Genomic DNA, 15,714 nt, shown 5'->3' with positions numbered 1-15,714 from the left:
AAAATATGGAAACAGTGATTCAGTTTAAGCACCACAAACAGTGTGAACCTGATGCCCATAAATCAGACACCTGACAGCTCTATAACAATGGACTCCACCTGACCTTTCCTTGTTGCTGCTCTCAGCACCAGAGCTGCTGCCGGACGGTGTGAGTCTCCAGCAGGGCTGAAGAAAATATCACCGCTGCGAAAAACAAAACAAGGCGAAAAACAAATCAATCAATTCAAAGTATGTGTCAGGGTATGGTATATTACATCTGGCTGTTTTATCACAAGGGGATCAAACAGCTTGATGAGGAACATGGAAATAAACAAGACACAAACATGTTTGAAGGCAGGCAGCAGCGGAGGAGGTGTGGGTGGTGTGGGTGGTGGCGTTGATTTCTTGTGATAGTTACTGAGCCGTGTTTCTTTTAAAGAGTCGCCTGGGTGCCATGTGACAGACAGATGGAGCGTTAAGTCGTGACTCAGGCTTCAGCGCTGCAGTGACTGAGCATGGTGAAGGTTTGAAAGACAGACGAGAGCTCAGTAGTCCCTCTGCTGTCTTATCAGTTAAAGCCTAATATTGATAAATAGACTCATTTTCTCAGCCAGCCCCTCCTTCACAGCTTTCCCTCACTCTTCTCTTTGTGAGGCCTTCACAAAGAGACGTGGGACTTATTCCACCCTCATTTTTCTTCATTCATCCTCCAGGTTGACGTTTTTCTCACTCCGTCCTCTTTCTCTAACTTTGGCTGTAACACCGGGAAACTCCAAAACGTATCCAACAATGTTATTCAAGTGGAGCAGGGTAGAAAGCTAACATTGCAGCTTTGTCTCTGCGCCGGAGCGTTTCCCAGCTCGCCATCATCTGATACTCACTCATTGGGTTGCAAATGGTGTCAGATTCAACTGGGTCAAGGCGTATAGAGGCAGAAATGCTGCAACTGTGCATGGAGAGGGGAGAATAAAAAGACAGATCCCTGACAATCTGGGTGCGAACACACATTTATCAACCTCCAAATGCTGATTTATGTGGTTTCTTTGTGTAACTAGAGATATAAAGGTTGCTGCAGCAGCATGTGCAACATATTTGCTGCGCCCCACATGGTAAATGGCGCGTGGGAGCGAGGCCAGGTATCTTAATCCCCATCACCCTTGGGATTCCCCACCAAGAGATCCCATTAGTGAGGATAAAAGCTGTAATGTAGTCCGGAGAGGCTCGGTGGACTTGTGGTACGCTGCAACCCCCATAGGCCAGCGGTGACCTCCATCTGATCCCTCACTAACTGGAATTACAGCTCTGGCTCCAGCAGGCGATGTAAAAGAGCAATGAACTGTAAAGCATTTTGATGTCTTAATGAACAACATACACACAGCAACAAGTCCAATAAAGGGCACCTATAAATATGAAAGGAGCAGCCGTATTTGCAGATACCGTAGAAACTGCTTCAAACACTCAAAGGCTTGCAGTATTAGAGAGAAGAGGTATTTCAACTCTTAAAGACACTTATGGACACAATCATGTCAGCGGTTTCGAATGATGCTGAGCGACGCCACAATGCAATAAAATGGCATAATTTGTAGCTCCGTTTTTCTAAATGAGTGTAGAACGCAGTTCCCCAACGTGAAACTGAGGAATCTGAAGAGAGAAAACTTGTCTACATTCTTCTCAGACGTACAGTACAGCACATAGCCCTGGGTCAGCATCTGGTGTCACTGAGCAATAATCACACACAATGTGAACACGTGAAGTAATTCAACGACTACATCAGGAGATCAGGAAATGTATTCACTTTAATGATGTCTGGAGAGCGATCAGAGCGGGTGTCGGAGCGTGAAACAGAAGAAATCAGAGACACCTGTAAACGTAAATTGCAAACCGTCATCCTGATGGTAAACAAGGATGAAAAGAAAAAGGTCTGATCACGTGCGATAGAAGACGAAGCAAATGGAGTCGGTTAATGATCAATTTTCATGATTGCCAAAATGTAAATGATGGTATGTTGACATTAATCAACATAAGAGGGGCAACAACCCGGGGCCAAGAAGCAGGAAAACACTGATTACATAAAGTATAACGATCGCTATTATAAGCCGAATTCAGGTTTCAGAACCAAGTTGTTACATCAAAGCAGGTACACAAAGAAATCAGGTCTGTAATCAGTTGTTTGAAATGAGCGAGTCCGACTTTTTCTGGACTGCATTCGTTCCACACTCTGACCTCAGTTCTGTGAGTAATTACTTTAGTATGTTTTCCTTCATAGTTTATTCTGTGCTCCTCATTTTAGGTGAAACTAGAGGACGAAAGTGTGGTCAGAAGCCAGTGCCCTCGAGTGAACACTTGTCCCAACCGAACAATGAGGACACAGTTTCAAGAGCCAAGAAATCACAGAGAAATGTTACCGTAAAACAAAAGAAATGTGAATGCATCATCTGTGAGCTTAAGGCCTAACAGAGATACTACTAGTTACTAGGTTTTTTAAGATTTAGGACATTTTGTTTGGTGTATTGGTGCATAAACAAGAAACATAAATATAGAATAGTCATTAATTTCAATAAAAAAAAATTGAAATAGTAAAATAATTATTGAAACATACAATATAGTCAATGTAGCTGTTTAACCTCTCGGCTCATGTTGAGCTCTGACTTATTATACTTATATATTATAATAATTTTTTTGGTAACATTTTAGATTACACAAATAACAGTATAATTACTTTTTGAATACATTAAAAGCATCAATACAACACTTACTGGGTACCTATACTGGGACAAACATGTAGAGAAGGAGGAGAACTAGACTCCATCTTGCCATGTGATCTCACCTACCGCAATGCCAAATTAGGACGATGGCCTGTTCCCTACTTCTGGCGCCCTCGCTCGGACCACACCCATCTTCAAAAGCGGCCTTCACACCGATACACATATGTAAAGTTTCGTGACTGTATCTTACATGGTTGTCAATCTATCAGCTATCACAATCACACCTGGCAAAGTACTTAAAAACTGCCTGACAGTTCCCTCCGTTAGTGTCTCCAGGACAACATATTACCATGATGACGCACACACACACTCGAGAAAGCAATATCACACAGACTAAAAAGACTCAGCATGTCCCAGTACATGTGTGCAATGCAGTTTGCCAAAAACACCAGGATGAATTTTGCAGTATTATTCTCAACCTCGATCCTCTGAGCAGCGAGAGAAACGTCACATTGACTGAGCTGCTGAAAGAGCACAGCCCGATGACAGCTCACTGACAGATATCACATATATTGTATATATGAGGGTCAAAGTTCAAGGTGCAATGTTATGTAGGTAGTAGTATGTCCCAATTGGATACTTACTGCATGAAACAGTATTTTCTAAGCACAGCTGCAGCGCATACTAAAAGTAAGAAGAAAATGTTTTGATTTGGAATGCAGCCTTACTGCTGGATAAGACCAAAGATGCACAGAGGTCAGAGGTCACCACCCTGACAGCCTGAAAAAATATATATTTTACTGCAGTGGTGAGTTAATACATTCATTCTTAATGCGCCATAAGCTTTGGTCATATCTTCAGAGAAACCAACCACTCTGATATCAGTTCATTTTGTTGACTTTAGATTTCCCGCCCCCTGCTCCTCAGTTATACTGAGAAACATTTGTGTTTGGGCTCTGGACGTTTCTTTTCCATCTCTTCGTCCCTGAAGCAAAGAGCTGAGATTGTTGTCAAAGCTGTGGATTTTCACAGTGGCACATTAAAAGGAACTGAAAGGCCATCTGGTAAAATAAACGGCTGAATAAAAAGAGGTCAACTGACCTTCTGTCAAAGCTTTGTTATGGAAACAGTGAGGCTGTTACACCTCCTCCTCTTCCAGACACACCTGGTCAAAAGTCCACGTCCCGGTTATGATCCCTTCATCTGGAAACAAAGAGTCACATAAACAAGTGTCGTTCGCCCAATTAGGAGCAGAAAGGAGGTCCTGAGATGAAGAGAGACAGCAGCAGCTTCTGTAGTCAGCATGAAAGCTGCTCATTTGCTAGCGCCCTGCTGGGTTAATTCAACCCCTGCATGAGTGTGTATGTTTTCACACTGGCCTACTGAACTCTTTCATTTTGTGCCATCAGAGTACCTCTGGAGTGGACAAATAGACTCAAAGGAATGCACTCATGATGATACACATGCAGAGGCATGAACGCACATTCACACTTCATCAAGAATATTAAGTTTACACATACTCCTTTTACATCAACTTTGTTCTGGTTTTAGTTTTAACGTCAGATTCTTGTAATGTAAAATGTCAAGTAAAGAGTTAGTAGCCTTTTCTACTTCTGCTGTATGAGCTTGCATTTACGTGTGTGTGTGTGTTCACAGCTGGTTTTAATATAGGAGGAACTGGCAAATATGAAAGTGGTCAGAAGCAGCGAGGGGGAAAAGAGATTTAGAGCTGAGAGCCATAACAGAAAATAACATACATCATGATCCCCTGTTGACTCAGGCATTCACTTACATTTCTATGTCCAGTCTAATCTGAAGCCCAGTTTAAACAGAGAGCAGAAGAGCTGTTAAGATTTTGAAAGATGATATATATCTATTAAGTTTCCTTTTATTGCATACGCTTCATTTATTTGCTGAGAATTAGACAAGAAGATCAATACCACTCACTAATATCTGTACGTTAAATATGAAGAAACAGCCAGCAGGCGCTTAGCTTAGCATAAAGACCGGGGGAAATAGCTACCCTGGCTCTGTCTGAAGTTCACTGATACACATATCAGGACCTCCAAAGCTCACAGATGAACATGTTGTATCTCATTTGTGTGGTCCAGGCTAGATGTTACCAGTTGTCATACTATGCTAAGCTAAGCTAAGCTAAGCTAACAGTCTTTGAGCCTTAGCTTTACCGTACAGACATGAGTGGTTCAGATCTCCTCTAGACAGCAACTAAGCAAATTCCCCAAAATGTCAAACTATTTATTTCTCTTTGAGCTTCACAGGAAACAGCAGTTAATAATTTAAAAAATCTCACCTGAATGTTCATTTGCTAGCTGTTGGAGCTTTTGATCATCATCACATGAACTTCATCCTCAAAAACAGACCTCCAGGTGAGATTGTTGTTCATCAGAATGAAGCTTGAATCATTGAAGTTTTAAGGTCACATGGATGAAAAGTGCTGAGGGAAAAAACGTGATAATAGAACAGCATCTACTACATTCAAATATTGTTTACAGGCCAATTTATCAATAACTCTGAAAAGGGGTTTTCTGAATAATCAATGTTTGCTTTTGATTGTTCAGTTTATTTAGCTAGCCAATACTTTTTTTACTTAAGTAAAAACTTGATTAACTTGACTTATTAACCCGTCCTCGAGTACTTGAGTAGATTTCAACACAAGCACTTCTAAAGTTCTATTTAACTAAAGCATGTGAAAACACTTGCAGTACTTCTACTTAAGCAGGATTCTTAAACTCTAAACTGCTGCCAAAGTGGAAGTTAAGCCCTCCATATCAGGACTACAGGAAGGCAGCTGAGGGAGCAGACAGCCCTGCGGGGACAGACCGTGAGTATTGGTTGAAACCGCAGCACACCCAAGAAACTGGCTGCACGCGTGCTTTGAGTCATGTCAACCGCAGAAAGCAATTCATCCTGCAGCAGCTCTCAATGTGGTGGACTTAAGGAGCAAAGATCAATAGATTGCCTCCCTGGACTCTCATTTAAACACTACTTATCACCTCTGGATGCTCCTGTTCAGACTTTCCTCTAAACACTGATGACAAAAAAGCAGTTCAGAAAAGAGCCGTAGAAGGACAGGTCGTTTAAACACAACAGCAGGTTTGGGAAGTGAAGTATGTTAAGAGAGATGTGGGTTGACTGAACTTTTCCTGAGCTACACTGCCAGTGTCAACTGGAAACCTGGACTTCTTGCAGCTACACGTCAGGAGCAGATTCCTGAGGCAGACGGGAGGAGAGCTGCTGAAAGTCAGCTCAAGAGAAAGTTTTGACCCAATTAGAGCTACAGAAGTGAACTTCACATCATGTATCAACAAACTGTCTACAAATATATTTTGTCTTCTTTCAGTGTGTAAAGTGTTTTAATTCATTTGTCAGGTGTTTCATAAAGACTCAACTTTTAAATACAAAGTGGGCCTTTTTGAAACAGAAATGAACAAATGATTTACTCATTGTCCTACTTTAACTTGTGTCAGTGTTTCAGGTTCAGCCAAAATAAATAAAGGTATATTCTCCTGTCCACTCCATCAGCCCATGATGACCCCACCATTAGGCTTAAAGGGAAACACCGCCACCTAGAGGAAGATAAATAAAACTACATGTACACTGATGATTAAAGTGGGTAAGGGTATTTAATTCCTTGGATTTCTTATGCTTGAGTGTTATGAGCCCCTCCACCCAATATATGATCACCTGCTTATGTGACTGATATTCCTTAAATATGAATTCTTGCTGGTCTTCTAATCTTCTATCACAGTTTATAAACCCAAATACATTTAATTTACTGCTAAACAGTCAAATTAAGACATTTGAAGATGTTAACTTTGATTCCGGAAATACTGGAAAATGTCGATTACAATTTCCCAGACATTTTAAAGATGACATTAATAAAAATAAAAATAAATCAATTGATAATGAAAACCACGTCATTTAGTTGCCATTTTAGAAATAGTAAAAAGGATTAAGAGAAGTTGACTTATTTAAAGATTTATTAATTTATAATACAAGCTTTTTATGTAGACCACATTGCATTTTAGTTTTTACATTTAATCATACTGGGCTAAACTTCATAGCAGTGACATTGATTGACAAAAACACAAACCAAAGGACACTCAATGGAAGGAATCAAACGGTTTCCGACTGTTTCTGAAGAAACCGCAGCCCATCAACACTCCCAGTGCATCACATTTTATTTTTTATTTTTTAAGACCACATGCCCTCACCAGTCCTCATACAGTATGCCACGTGCATCACACACCCTCAGACACACTCATACACAGACGCACCCACACTAAAATTGAACAAATACCTATACACAAGATAAAAATTGATATATTTAAATTTCAATATTAATGATATTACTGAATTCCACGATAAAAGGCAAACATGAAGTAAAGACGGCATCCAAATGAAAAGGAGGTGAAATACCACCAATAGATTTTCCTCATGTCTCTTCATCCAAGTGGCAGAAACTCTCCCCCTGCCTCGTTCTCAGTGTCCAGTAGGGGGGGCTCTCACACTGACGACACTCCTCCCTCCCATTTTCAACCGCTTCTTTTGTCTGCGTTTAACTGGCCCGCCATGTCGGCTCCTGTGACGAGGGAACACCGACAGCCTAGTCGATAAAGTCAAAGCCAGAGGTGCGAAAACGACACCTGCACAAGCAACCCGCCGAATCCTCCGACTCCATCTTTTACAAGCCTCGATGTCTGTTCCTGTTTTCTCATGGACCTGAACTTCCCCTCAGGTGTTTACTCCTCCTCATACAAGTCTTTTCACCATTGGTCCATTTCCAGGTACAAACAGGTGTATGGGTAATGGAACAAACGCCACTGGTGCTGATACAGACCGACCGGATCAGTTAGTGAGAAACAGTCTCATGAGGAGGATGGCACATTTTCTACCACGGGGGGAATTAAGGTCTGTTCCTCTGACCAAAAAAAAAATAAAATCCATTGGGGAAAAGATGATGAAGATTAAACACGATAAACATTTCTGAATTAACAAACTGGTTAAGTGCAAAGAGAGGGTTAACACCATTCAGTAAGACCTGGGGAAACATCCATGTGACTAGTAGGAAAAAGGTAATAGCCAACACATCTTTTATAGCAACTGTGTCCATGAAGAGCAATGACTTCCCTGGTCTTTTCCCACTACATACGACAGCTCTTTAAAACGTGTCCAGCAGCAAACAGGTCAGCGAGGGAGCATCAGGTACGTTTAATGTCATGATCCTGAAACAAAAAGGAACTACAACTGCAATTTCTGCCGATACAGTTAAAGTTTGGGGGCAAAAAATAAGTGAATATAATTGGCACAAAAAAAGCCTCAGATTGGACAAGCGTTCAACCGAAGCCGGTGACTGTCCAACCAGACTTCCTGTGATTTATCCTGAATCCACAGCTGACAGGATGACAGGCAGAAGAGAAAGAGTGTATGCATGTATATATATATATGTTTGTGTTATGTGTGTGTGTGTGTGTGTGTGTGTGTGTGTGTGGTTGGGGGTCATTGGGTTTCTGTTGCTTTACAAGAGGAGACAGCAGTTGCTCTCTGTGGTTTTTTCTCTGTTCCTTTGACCTACAAAGACATGACAGCAGAGACAAGAGGTGAGATTAAAAAAAAAAACAACAAGCTGAAACTAGATAAAAGCACATTTACCTCTACAGACATTTTAAGTGGGACAAGGTTGAGCTTAACAGCAGTAGCAGTAAACGCCCACTGAATAATGTATGTGAAAGGTCAAACAAATTGGACCCTGAAAAAGCAACTTGTCAACTTCCGCGCTCCGCCTGAGCAGACACGGTGCACTGAAAGGGTAACTAAACCCTTAAATTCAGCTAGAACCTTCTCTACCAACATAAATGCTACACAGGAGTGACGTGGAGTACACAGCTGTGTTTCTGCTGTTGGTCGTCACTGCTCGTCAGTCCTGATTAACTTGTTAAGCTCTGAATACAGACGTTATCAGTGGGCTCATGTGTGGCATCCACTACCACTAATGAAGTATTATTTTGTTCATGTGCAAAGTTGATTTTCCACCGGAGTTTATCGGGTATGCTAATGCTCACGCTACCAGCTGCTACTTTACCTCATGTTTGCTTGAAATGTTGCTGTTTAACTGAGCCTGAATAACACAACCTTCTCCAAAGCTAACTAAACTACTCTGACTTTTTTTAAAGCAAAATTCTGCCCTATTCTCAGTAAATATGCAGGCCTGGAGCTATCAGAATCCCACAAGGTACCTCGTCCTGTATGATAACATGATACTGATAATTCTACTAAAAAAAGGAGACAAAGAAAAGATCCTCACCATGAGAGTTGGGCTCTGGAAGAGTCTCTCTGGCAACCAAGTGCATGACGGTTGTCCGGCCCGGTGGCAGCTTCAGAGCTTTAAACAAAGAAATACACCTCATGACTCATTATTCCTATCTACATTTAACAATAAAAATGACAATTATATGATAGAATTTTTTACATTTGATAAGTTTTCAGTGGTGTTATTGATAAGACAATACTTCAGATAAATTCAGACTGGCAAGGTGGAAGGAAATAGCTTGACTCCATTAGCATCTGCAGTTACTATGACAACAGATGTGTATATTTAATCATATCTCACATCTGTAATAATTCAAGGCCATACTGCTGAAGTTAGTGCATCAGCCTATGTGTTAACAAATTGTAAAATAAACTTTTTTTTATTATCTTGGCCATGTATTGATAACATTATTTTTTTTTTAAATACCTGCAGATGAACCTGCCGCTCTTCATCTCTATGGTTTAGCATGAATATGATACACCTAACAGACCCAATGCATTACAACAACCACATAGCTGTAAGCCCCAGGACAGCTTTACAAAACCTCAGCTTAAACCTTATGAGCTGTTTTTGTTCATTTCCAGCCGTGTTTTTAGTAAGATAGACGGATAAAGGGGTCTTCGTTAAGAGGTGGTCTTACCTCCCAGGGTGACGTTGCCATGAAGGAAGCGTCCCTGGAAGATGAGGCGCAGTATACTGGGACTGCTCACCCTCTCCTCCTCCCATCCTGTTGGGAAGCAGAGAAACAAGTATTTGACTTACTATAGCCTAACTGATACAGGATCTTTTAGGCAAATACTGATGAAAATCTGAAAACAGTATATTCGCCCATTTCATAAACCACTTTTGATCAAGCTCCTTGGAAAGTGTATTGAGATGAACTACCAGTTAGTCTACACTGAAGCTAGTCCTCAGAGAAATGTAGCAAGCTAAGCTACAGCACTTTTACTATAGAAGTAACAACATCAGGACCATTTTCTTTGCATTGAACCATCTCCAGGTCAAATACTATCAATATAAAATACAAATACACAGGCCTCATTTGCTGTAAAATATATAATAATCTAATAATATATTGAATAAGATGACACAAGTATAATGTGTATTCAACTATCTTCAACTATGCACACTTAATTCTAACATCCATGCATCGTACTACCATAGCAATATCCAGCTGCCTTGCACTAAAATGCTACACTGTCTGAGGCGTATTGATATAATTAAACATTGTATATCCGTGGCGGTATGTGTAGGCCCGCAGCCAGGGCGACTCCCTCAGGATCCACTCCTCTCTGTCCTCACCCTCTGCCACCTTTCCATCAAGTAAACACAAGCTTGTCTCCCCTGCTGCAGAGACGTCGTGGGCATCAGTCCAAGGATTGGTACGTGATGTCACGGTCATAAGTAGGTGCTTCTGTTGGCTACACATCCACGTACGTGTGTGGCGGAGGCGTCACCTACTGATCCTTAGCGGTTTTATTTCAGATCGAAAGCTTGAGCTTCAGAAATTATTTCAAAAATGCAGCTAGTGTGGCTGCTGCCTCACTAATCGATCAATAAAAGAGCTAAGCGAATGAAGAGCTATTTGATTTAAAAAAACAGCAACACTACAACCACTCTACTAAGAAATGTAGTTGAACTAGTACCAGCGCTACCTGTAGTGTCACTATTAACAAACCCTCTTATAAACACATGACAAAAAAATAGTCTGGATACAGATCACTTCTGATTAGTTGGTTTTAAAATTGTGACGAAGATACTGAGCGAATATTTTCCAGTTTAACAAATCAACTTTAAATCAACTGTAATCGTGACACTGTTTCTTAATTATTTTAATACTAGTTTGTCATCTCTGTGCTGCAGTTTCTTGTAACTTATCAGCCAATATGTAGGTTGATACCAATATATCTGTATCTAGACCATAATACTGTTATTACCCCTCCGATCACTTTACACTTTTTAAATTTTGGTTAGCCTGTGTTCATTTAGAGTTTAAATATAAACAGTGTAAACAAGGTTTACATTATAGGTAATCAGAAGCGGTAGGCCACAAAGAAACAAAAGGAAATGGAAAAATTTACAATTAATTAATTATTATCGTATACCATATTATCAATTATTTGCAGACACTGACAATAAATACGTTTCAGCAAAAAATGTGACTGAATCTGAAGGGCTGCTTAGTGAAAAGTAATAAAATCTGTGAAATATATACACTGAAACTTCTCAAACATACACACAAAAAAAGATTTAAAACTGAATCCTTTATAAACGTACCTGCAGGCCAGTTCTCAAATACATGCTTGGCGATGTCTGTGGCCGAGTCATTTGGGGAGAAAGTGAAGTCTTGCGTTTTCCCACTGACCAGGATAAGGCGGAGGTGCACCTAAAACAAAAACACAAAGAAATGGTTTAATCCATAGAAATTTTGTATAAGACAACAAAAAAACCAAACTTCCATTGAAGTTCTTCTTAATTAGTCGTGTTGGAACCCCTCCACTTCCTCTAACCTCCTCAGACATGAGGTGACCTCCTGAAGGCTGTGAAGAGACGGGCATTCCAGTCTAATTAGATTTATCCAGATCTCCACCCTTTGACTGGGCGACTTCATTCACCGAGGGCTTACACTGAAGTGAGCCCCTGTTGCCAGAGACGACGACAGATAAGGGTGGGGCTGACGGGGGAACACTGGCTCTTTAGTTCCAGGGTGCTGCGAGCTCCTCTCCGGGCTGTCGGCCTAATGCGATAACCCCAGGTGTCCCAGACAGCTCTCGGCCATGTTATTAAATTTACATGGCCAGTGCGTAGACCCAAGGGGGACTGTGCATATGTGTGGGAGGGCCTTTAACAGTGGGGGGTCCTCTAAATGTTATCCTCTGGGCAACTGTTAAAAAAAACGAAGAAAAAAAACTAGCATGCCTTGAAGGCCTTAACATTACACTAACATCAGGAAATCCACATTGGGCACTCCACACTTGTTCTGCTAAATTATTTGAAAATATCACAAACTTCTTCTTGTGAAACATGTAAAACATTCCAACACACGTTGTAGTAGATCAGACACAATTGATTGATTAATTTGCTGATTTTCTTTGTCTTATGTGAACCTTCTTTCCCACAGAGAAAAGGGAAATATAAAGAAGATGTCACATTGGCTTTATAGTCCAAAATTAATGAAAGAGAAAATAACAGAGTTAATAGATACTCAAAAATAAGCTTTGGTCGCAGCTCTATTGTAGTACAAAAAATAAATAAAACAGGTTTGGAGTCTCTCCATCTCCTTCTAAAAATGTCAAGCAGACAGTAATGGCGAAGAATTTGGTGTCATTATTTAACGTTAATATCAATTTGTCCACTTATTTTATACTGTATCTTTATTGTACTCAGCTCATGGCCAGGATTGAAACATCACTGACCTGAATTATTGATCCATTTTGGACCTTAAGTCATTTGATTTACGCTGCAGCAAAGACCTTTTCTTTATTAATCCATTAATCCATCATCTCTAATCAATTATGCCGCTAATCCAAAAAAATACTTTGGAGAAAAAAAACCCATCTCATCAACTACTTTCTCCTGAGACGTCTCTACTCAAGAGTCAGAGTTGACGGACGGGATACATTTTAACCGACATTTGCTCTTCTTCAGAACACCTTCTGGGATGTGATCTTTCATTGAGTTCACAAATCACAGAAGAGAGAACAAAGAGACTTAACCATGAGGTGTGACGTCAGGGGGACGGGGAGGGACGACCCCACTCTATGATCTGTTTACAAATAAAATCCTCCCTCGGTGGTCTTCTGCCCTCCCATCCCCCCTCTGAACTGAATAACCTCAATGTGAAGTTACATCCCCATGTCATCATTAACGAGCTTTGTCCCCTTTCCCGTCCCGATCCCTTTCATCCCCGACAAAGTAAAAACAAAGTCAGATCTGCCTGATTACCCATGGCAACATCCTGTATCACAAATGTTCTTGAGGTTCTCCAATCCATAGGAAGACAATAAATCCTTCAAACGTTTGTTGAGAAATATTTTTAAGGGTTAACAGGGCTACCGAAGGCGTATCCATTCTTGAAGTTGGTCAAGTTATTTAAAAACATAACAAGCTAACGCCCCAGGGCTTCTGAAGAGAGGGATGATCTACTAAGCCCACTCTGCCTTGCTGTGGGTTTGTACCTGATGTAGGTATCCTAGATAAAAGGTTGTTTAAATGCATTTTAAATGTTCTGACAGCATATTATTAAAGACACCCATCACAACGTATGCCTGGTTTTGTCTCGCAAATGGCCCAAAACCTGAATGATTTTCAGATCAGCTTGTAATGAAATAAAACAGAGAAAGGCAGCAAATCTTTACTTTGAGTAGTCATAACCATCAAATTTGGATTTTTAAACAATAAAATAATTTTCACTGGATTAATTTGACTATTTCTTCCAGCTCTCTATGTTTACTTATTAGTAATATTAGCAAAAAACAACCGATTGTCTAATTGACAAACAAAATCACTATTAACATTCAGCTGGTTACATCTTCACAAATACAAAAACTTGCTATCTTCTCTATGAGAATTATCAATATAAAGTGAATTCTTGCAGGTAAAAAAGCAAGTGGCCAGGTGTCAAAAAAATAAAAATATACCTATAACTTCTATCATTTCTTATCTGTTTCTAAATAACTGTTGTCCATTCCTATAACGGGGGCTTTGGCCAGGATTTAGTAAGAGGGAACAATCAATTGGCGTCTAAACCTTGAAAGGAAAGTAGGGCAATGTTTTAACTGAGATTAGACAGATGGTGTTCACAGGAACAGCAGTTACTATCCCAGCTAAGTGTTTGTGGTCGTTGGCTAATCCATGACACCCCCTCCAACCCCGACCCCCAAAACCCTAAATTAATTTAACTTTGAGGAAATAAGGTAATGCATTATGTTTGTGTAACACGTAGCTGCATTAAAGTGTGACAGGCTACAAATCAGAGAACACAAGGCATCAGCAGACCCGGATCATCACCTTGCTTTAGTGCTGCTGTTGGAAAAACAGTTTCAGAAAAGTGTCAGACCCTCACTCACCATATCAAGATCCCTCTGAGAGGTCATGGCTCAGCAAGGAGGGAGGCCGTGGATGATCAGTGGACAGGGCTGGTGTGCTTCAGCTGCTGGAGACGGGGCCAGAGCCCTGACACAAACAACACAAACAACACAAACATTGTAAAGCCGAGCCTGGCACATAATCCATCCCCCACAGAGCCAACACGTCACAGCTAACATCACAACAGTGTCACCCAAATGACACCCGAGCACATGGGTGATGAGTTACCTGGGGTCGTGAGGGTCGGGCAGAAAGACTCCCTTCTCCCTGGTTTAGTTCATTAAAACGTATCTTAGTGTTAGCAGCGTTAGCTTCAGTGTTTCCACCACTGGACGCTAAGCTACTTAAGCTAGCGGGCTAACATTAGCTAGCTTCCACCATTGTTGCTAATTGTCGCTCAGTTGTGACGTAGCTGATAAAACAGTCGGTTTCTTTAGACGGAAGGTGAATGTATAAAACCAGAAGACAACAACTAGCACCAGGCTCCGCGCTGACAGATGTCGAAAGTGATAGCTGCGAATACGAAGGCTTCAGCTAGCGTTAGCATTAGCTGCCGTGTTAGCTCACTGCTAGCTGGCTAGCTGGCTAGCTCCGCTCCAGCTCACCTGCATCTGACGACGGTGATGAAATGTCGCATTCAGCTGAGTTCACTCAGCGGGGAGCGCGTTTCATGGAGGTATCGAGGGAGGAGGGATGTCGTTGACTTCTTCTTCTTCTGCGGGTTCAGGGAGCGTTGACTGGTGTCGGTGGCCAAAGGACGGGAAGACGCCGGATGTCAGCTGGTTGTAAACATACAGAAAAACCGCAAAGACTTCTGGGAGTTGAAGTCCACGTAGTGAGCTGCTCTCTGTTCTGCATTCAGGAGAATGATAACTAACACACCTTCTCATTCAATGGTTTTTCTTTATTTCTTTATTTATTTTTTTCTACATTGTAGATTAATATTGAAGACATTCAAACTGTGAAGGAACACATATGGAATTATGTGGTAAACAAACAAATGCTCAACAAACCAGAATATGTTTTATATTTTAGATTCTTCAAAGTAGTTGAATGAGTATTCTTATAAAGTAGTTGAATGAGTACTGTATATATATATATATATATTTTTATATATATATATATATTTTTTTTTTATATATATATATATATATATACACAGTACCAGTCAAAAGTTTGGACACACCTTCTCATTCAATGGTTTTTCTTTATCTTTTTTTATTTTTTTTTTTCCTACATTGTAGATTAATATTGAAGACATCCAAACTATGAAGGGACACATATGGAATTATGTGGTAAACAAACAAATGCTCAACAAACCTGAATATGTTTTATATTTTAGATTCTTCAAAGTAGTTGAATGAGTGATATATATATATATATATATATATATATATATATATATATATATATATATATATATATATATATATATATATACAGTACCAGTCAAAAGTTTGGACACACCTTCTCATTCAATGGTTTTTCTTTATTTTTATTTTTATTTTTTTTTCCTACATTGTAGATTAATATTGAAGACATCCAAACTATGAAGGAACACATATGGAATTATGTGGTAAACAAACAAATGCTCAACAAACCTGAATATGT

The 15,714-nt window shown here is 40.2% G+C and overlaps 1 protein-coding gene across 1 annotated transcript; it reads right to left on the bottom strand.

Annotated features, from left to right (window-relative positions):
• Positions 1-6,677: 6,677 nt before the first annotated feature.
• On the bottom strand, positions 6,678-14,905 carry ubl3b (ubiquitin-like 3b). The gene is made up of 6 exons (XM_054597541.1): positions 14,709-14,905; positions 14,085-14,190; positions 11,293-11,401; positions 9,656-9,742; positions 9,010-9,087; positions 6,678-8,276 (listed from the first exon to the last, which is right to left on the bottom strand). Exons 2-6 carry the CDS (start codon positions 14,109-14,111, stop codon positions 8,224-8,226), a joined length of 354 nt encoding a protein of 117 aa, XP_054453516.1. The 5' UTR covers positions 14,112-14,190; positions 14,709-14,905; the 3' UTR covers positions 6,678-8,223.
• Between the last annotated feature and the right edge of the window lie 809 nt (positions 14,906-15,714).

Source organism: Anoplopoma fimbria, chromosome 4 (genome assembly GCF_027596085.1).
Source record: "Anoplopoma fimbria isolate UVic2021 breed Golden Eagle Sablefish chromosome 4, Afim_UVic_2022, whole genome shotgun sequence".
NCBI classification, from domain to species: domain Eukaryota; kingdom Metazoa; phylum Chordata; class Actinopteri; order Perciformes; family Anoplopomatidae; genus Anoplopoma; species Anoplopoma fimbria.
Note: the sequence above shows the minus strand (reverse complement) of the source record. Positions and strands in the feature narration are given on the sequence as shown.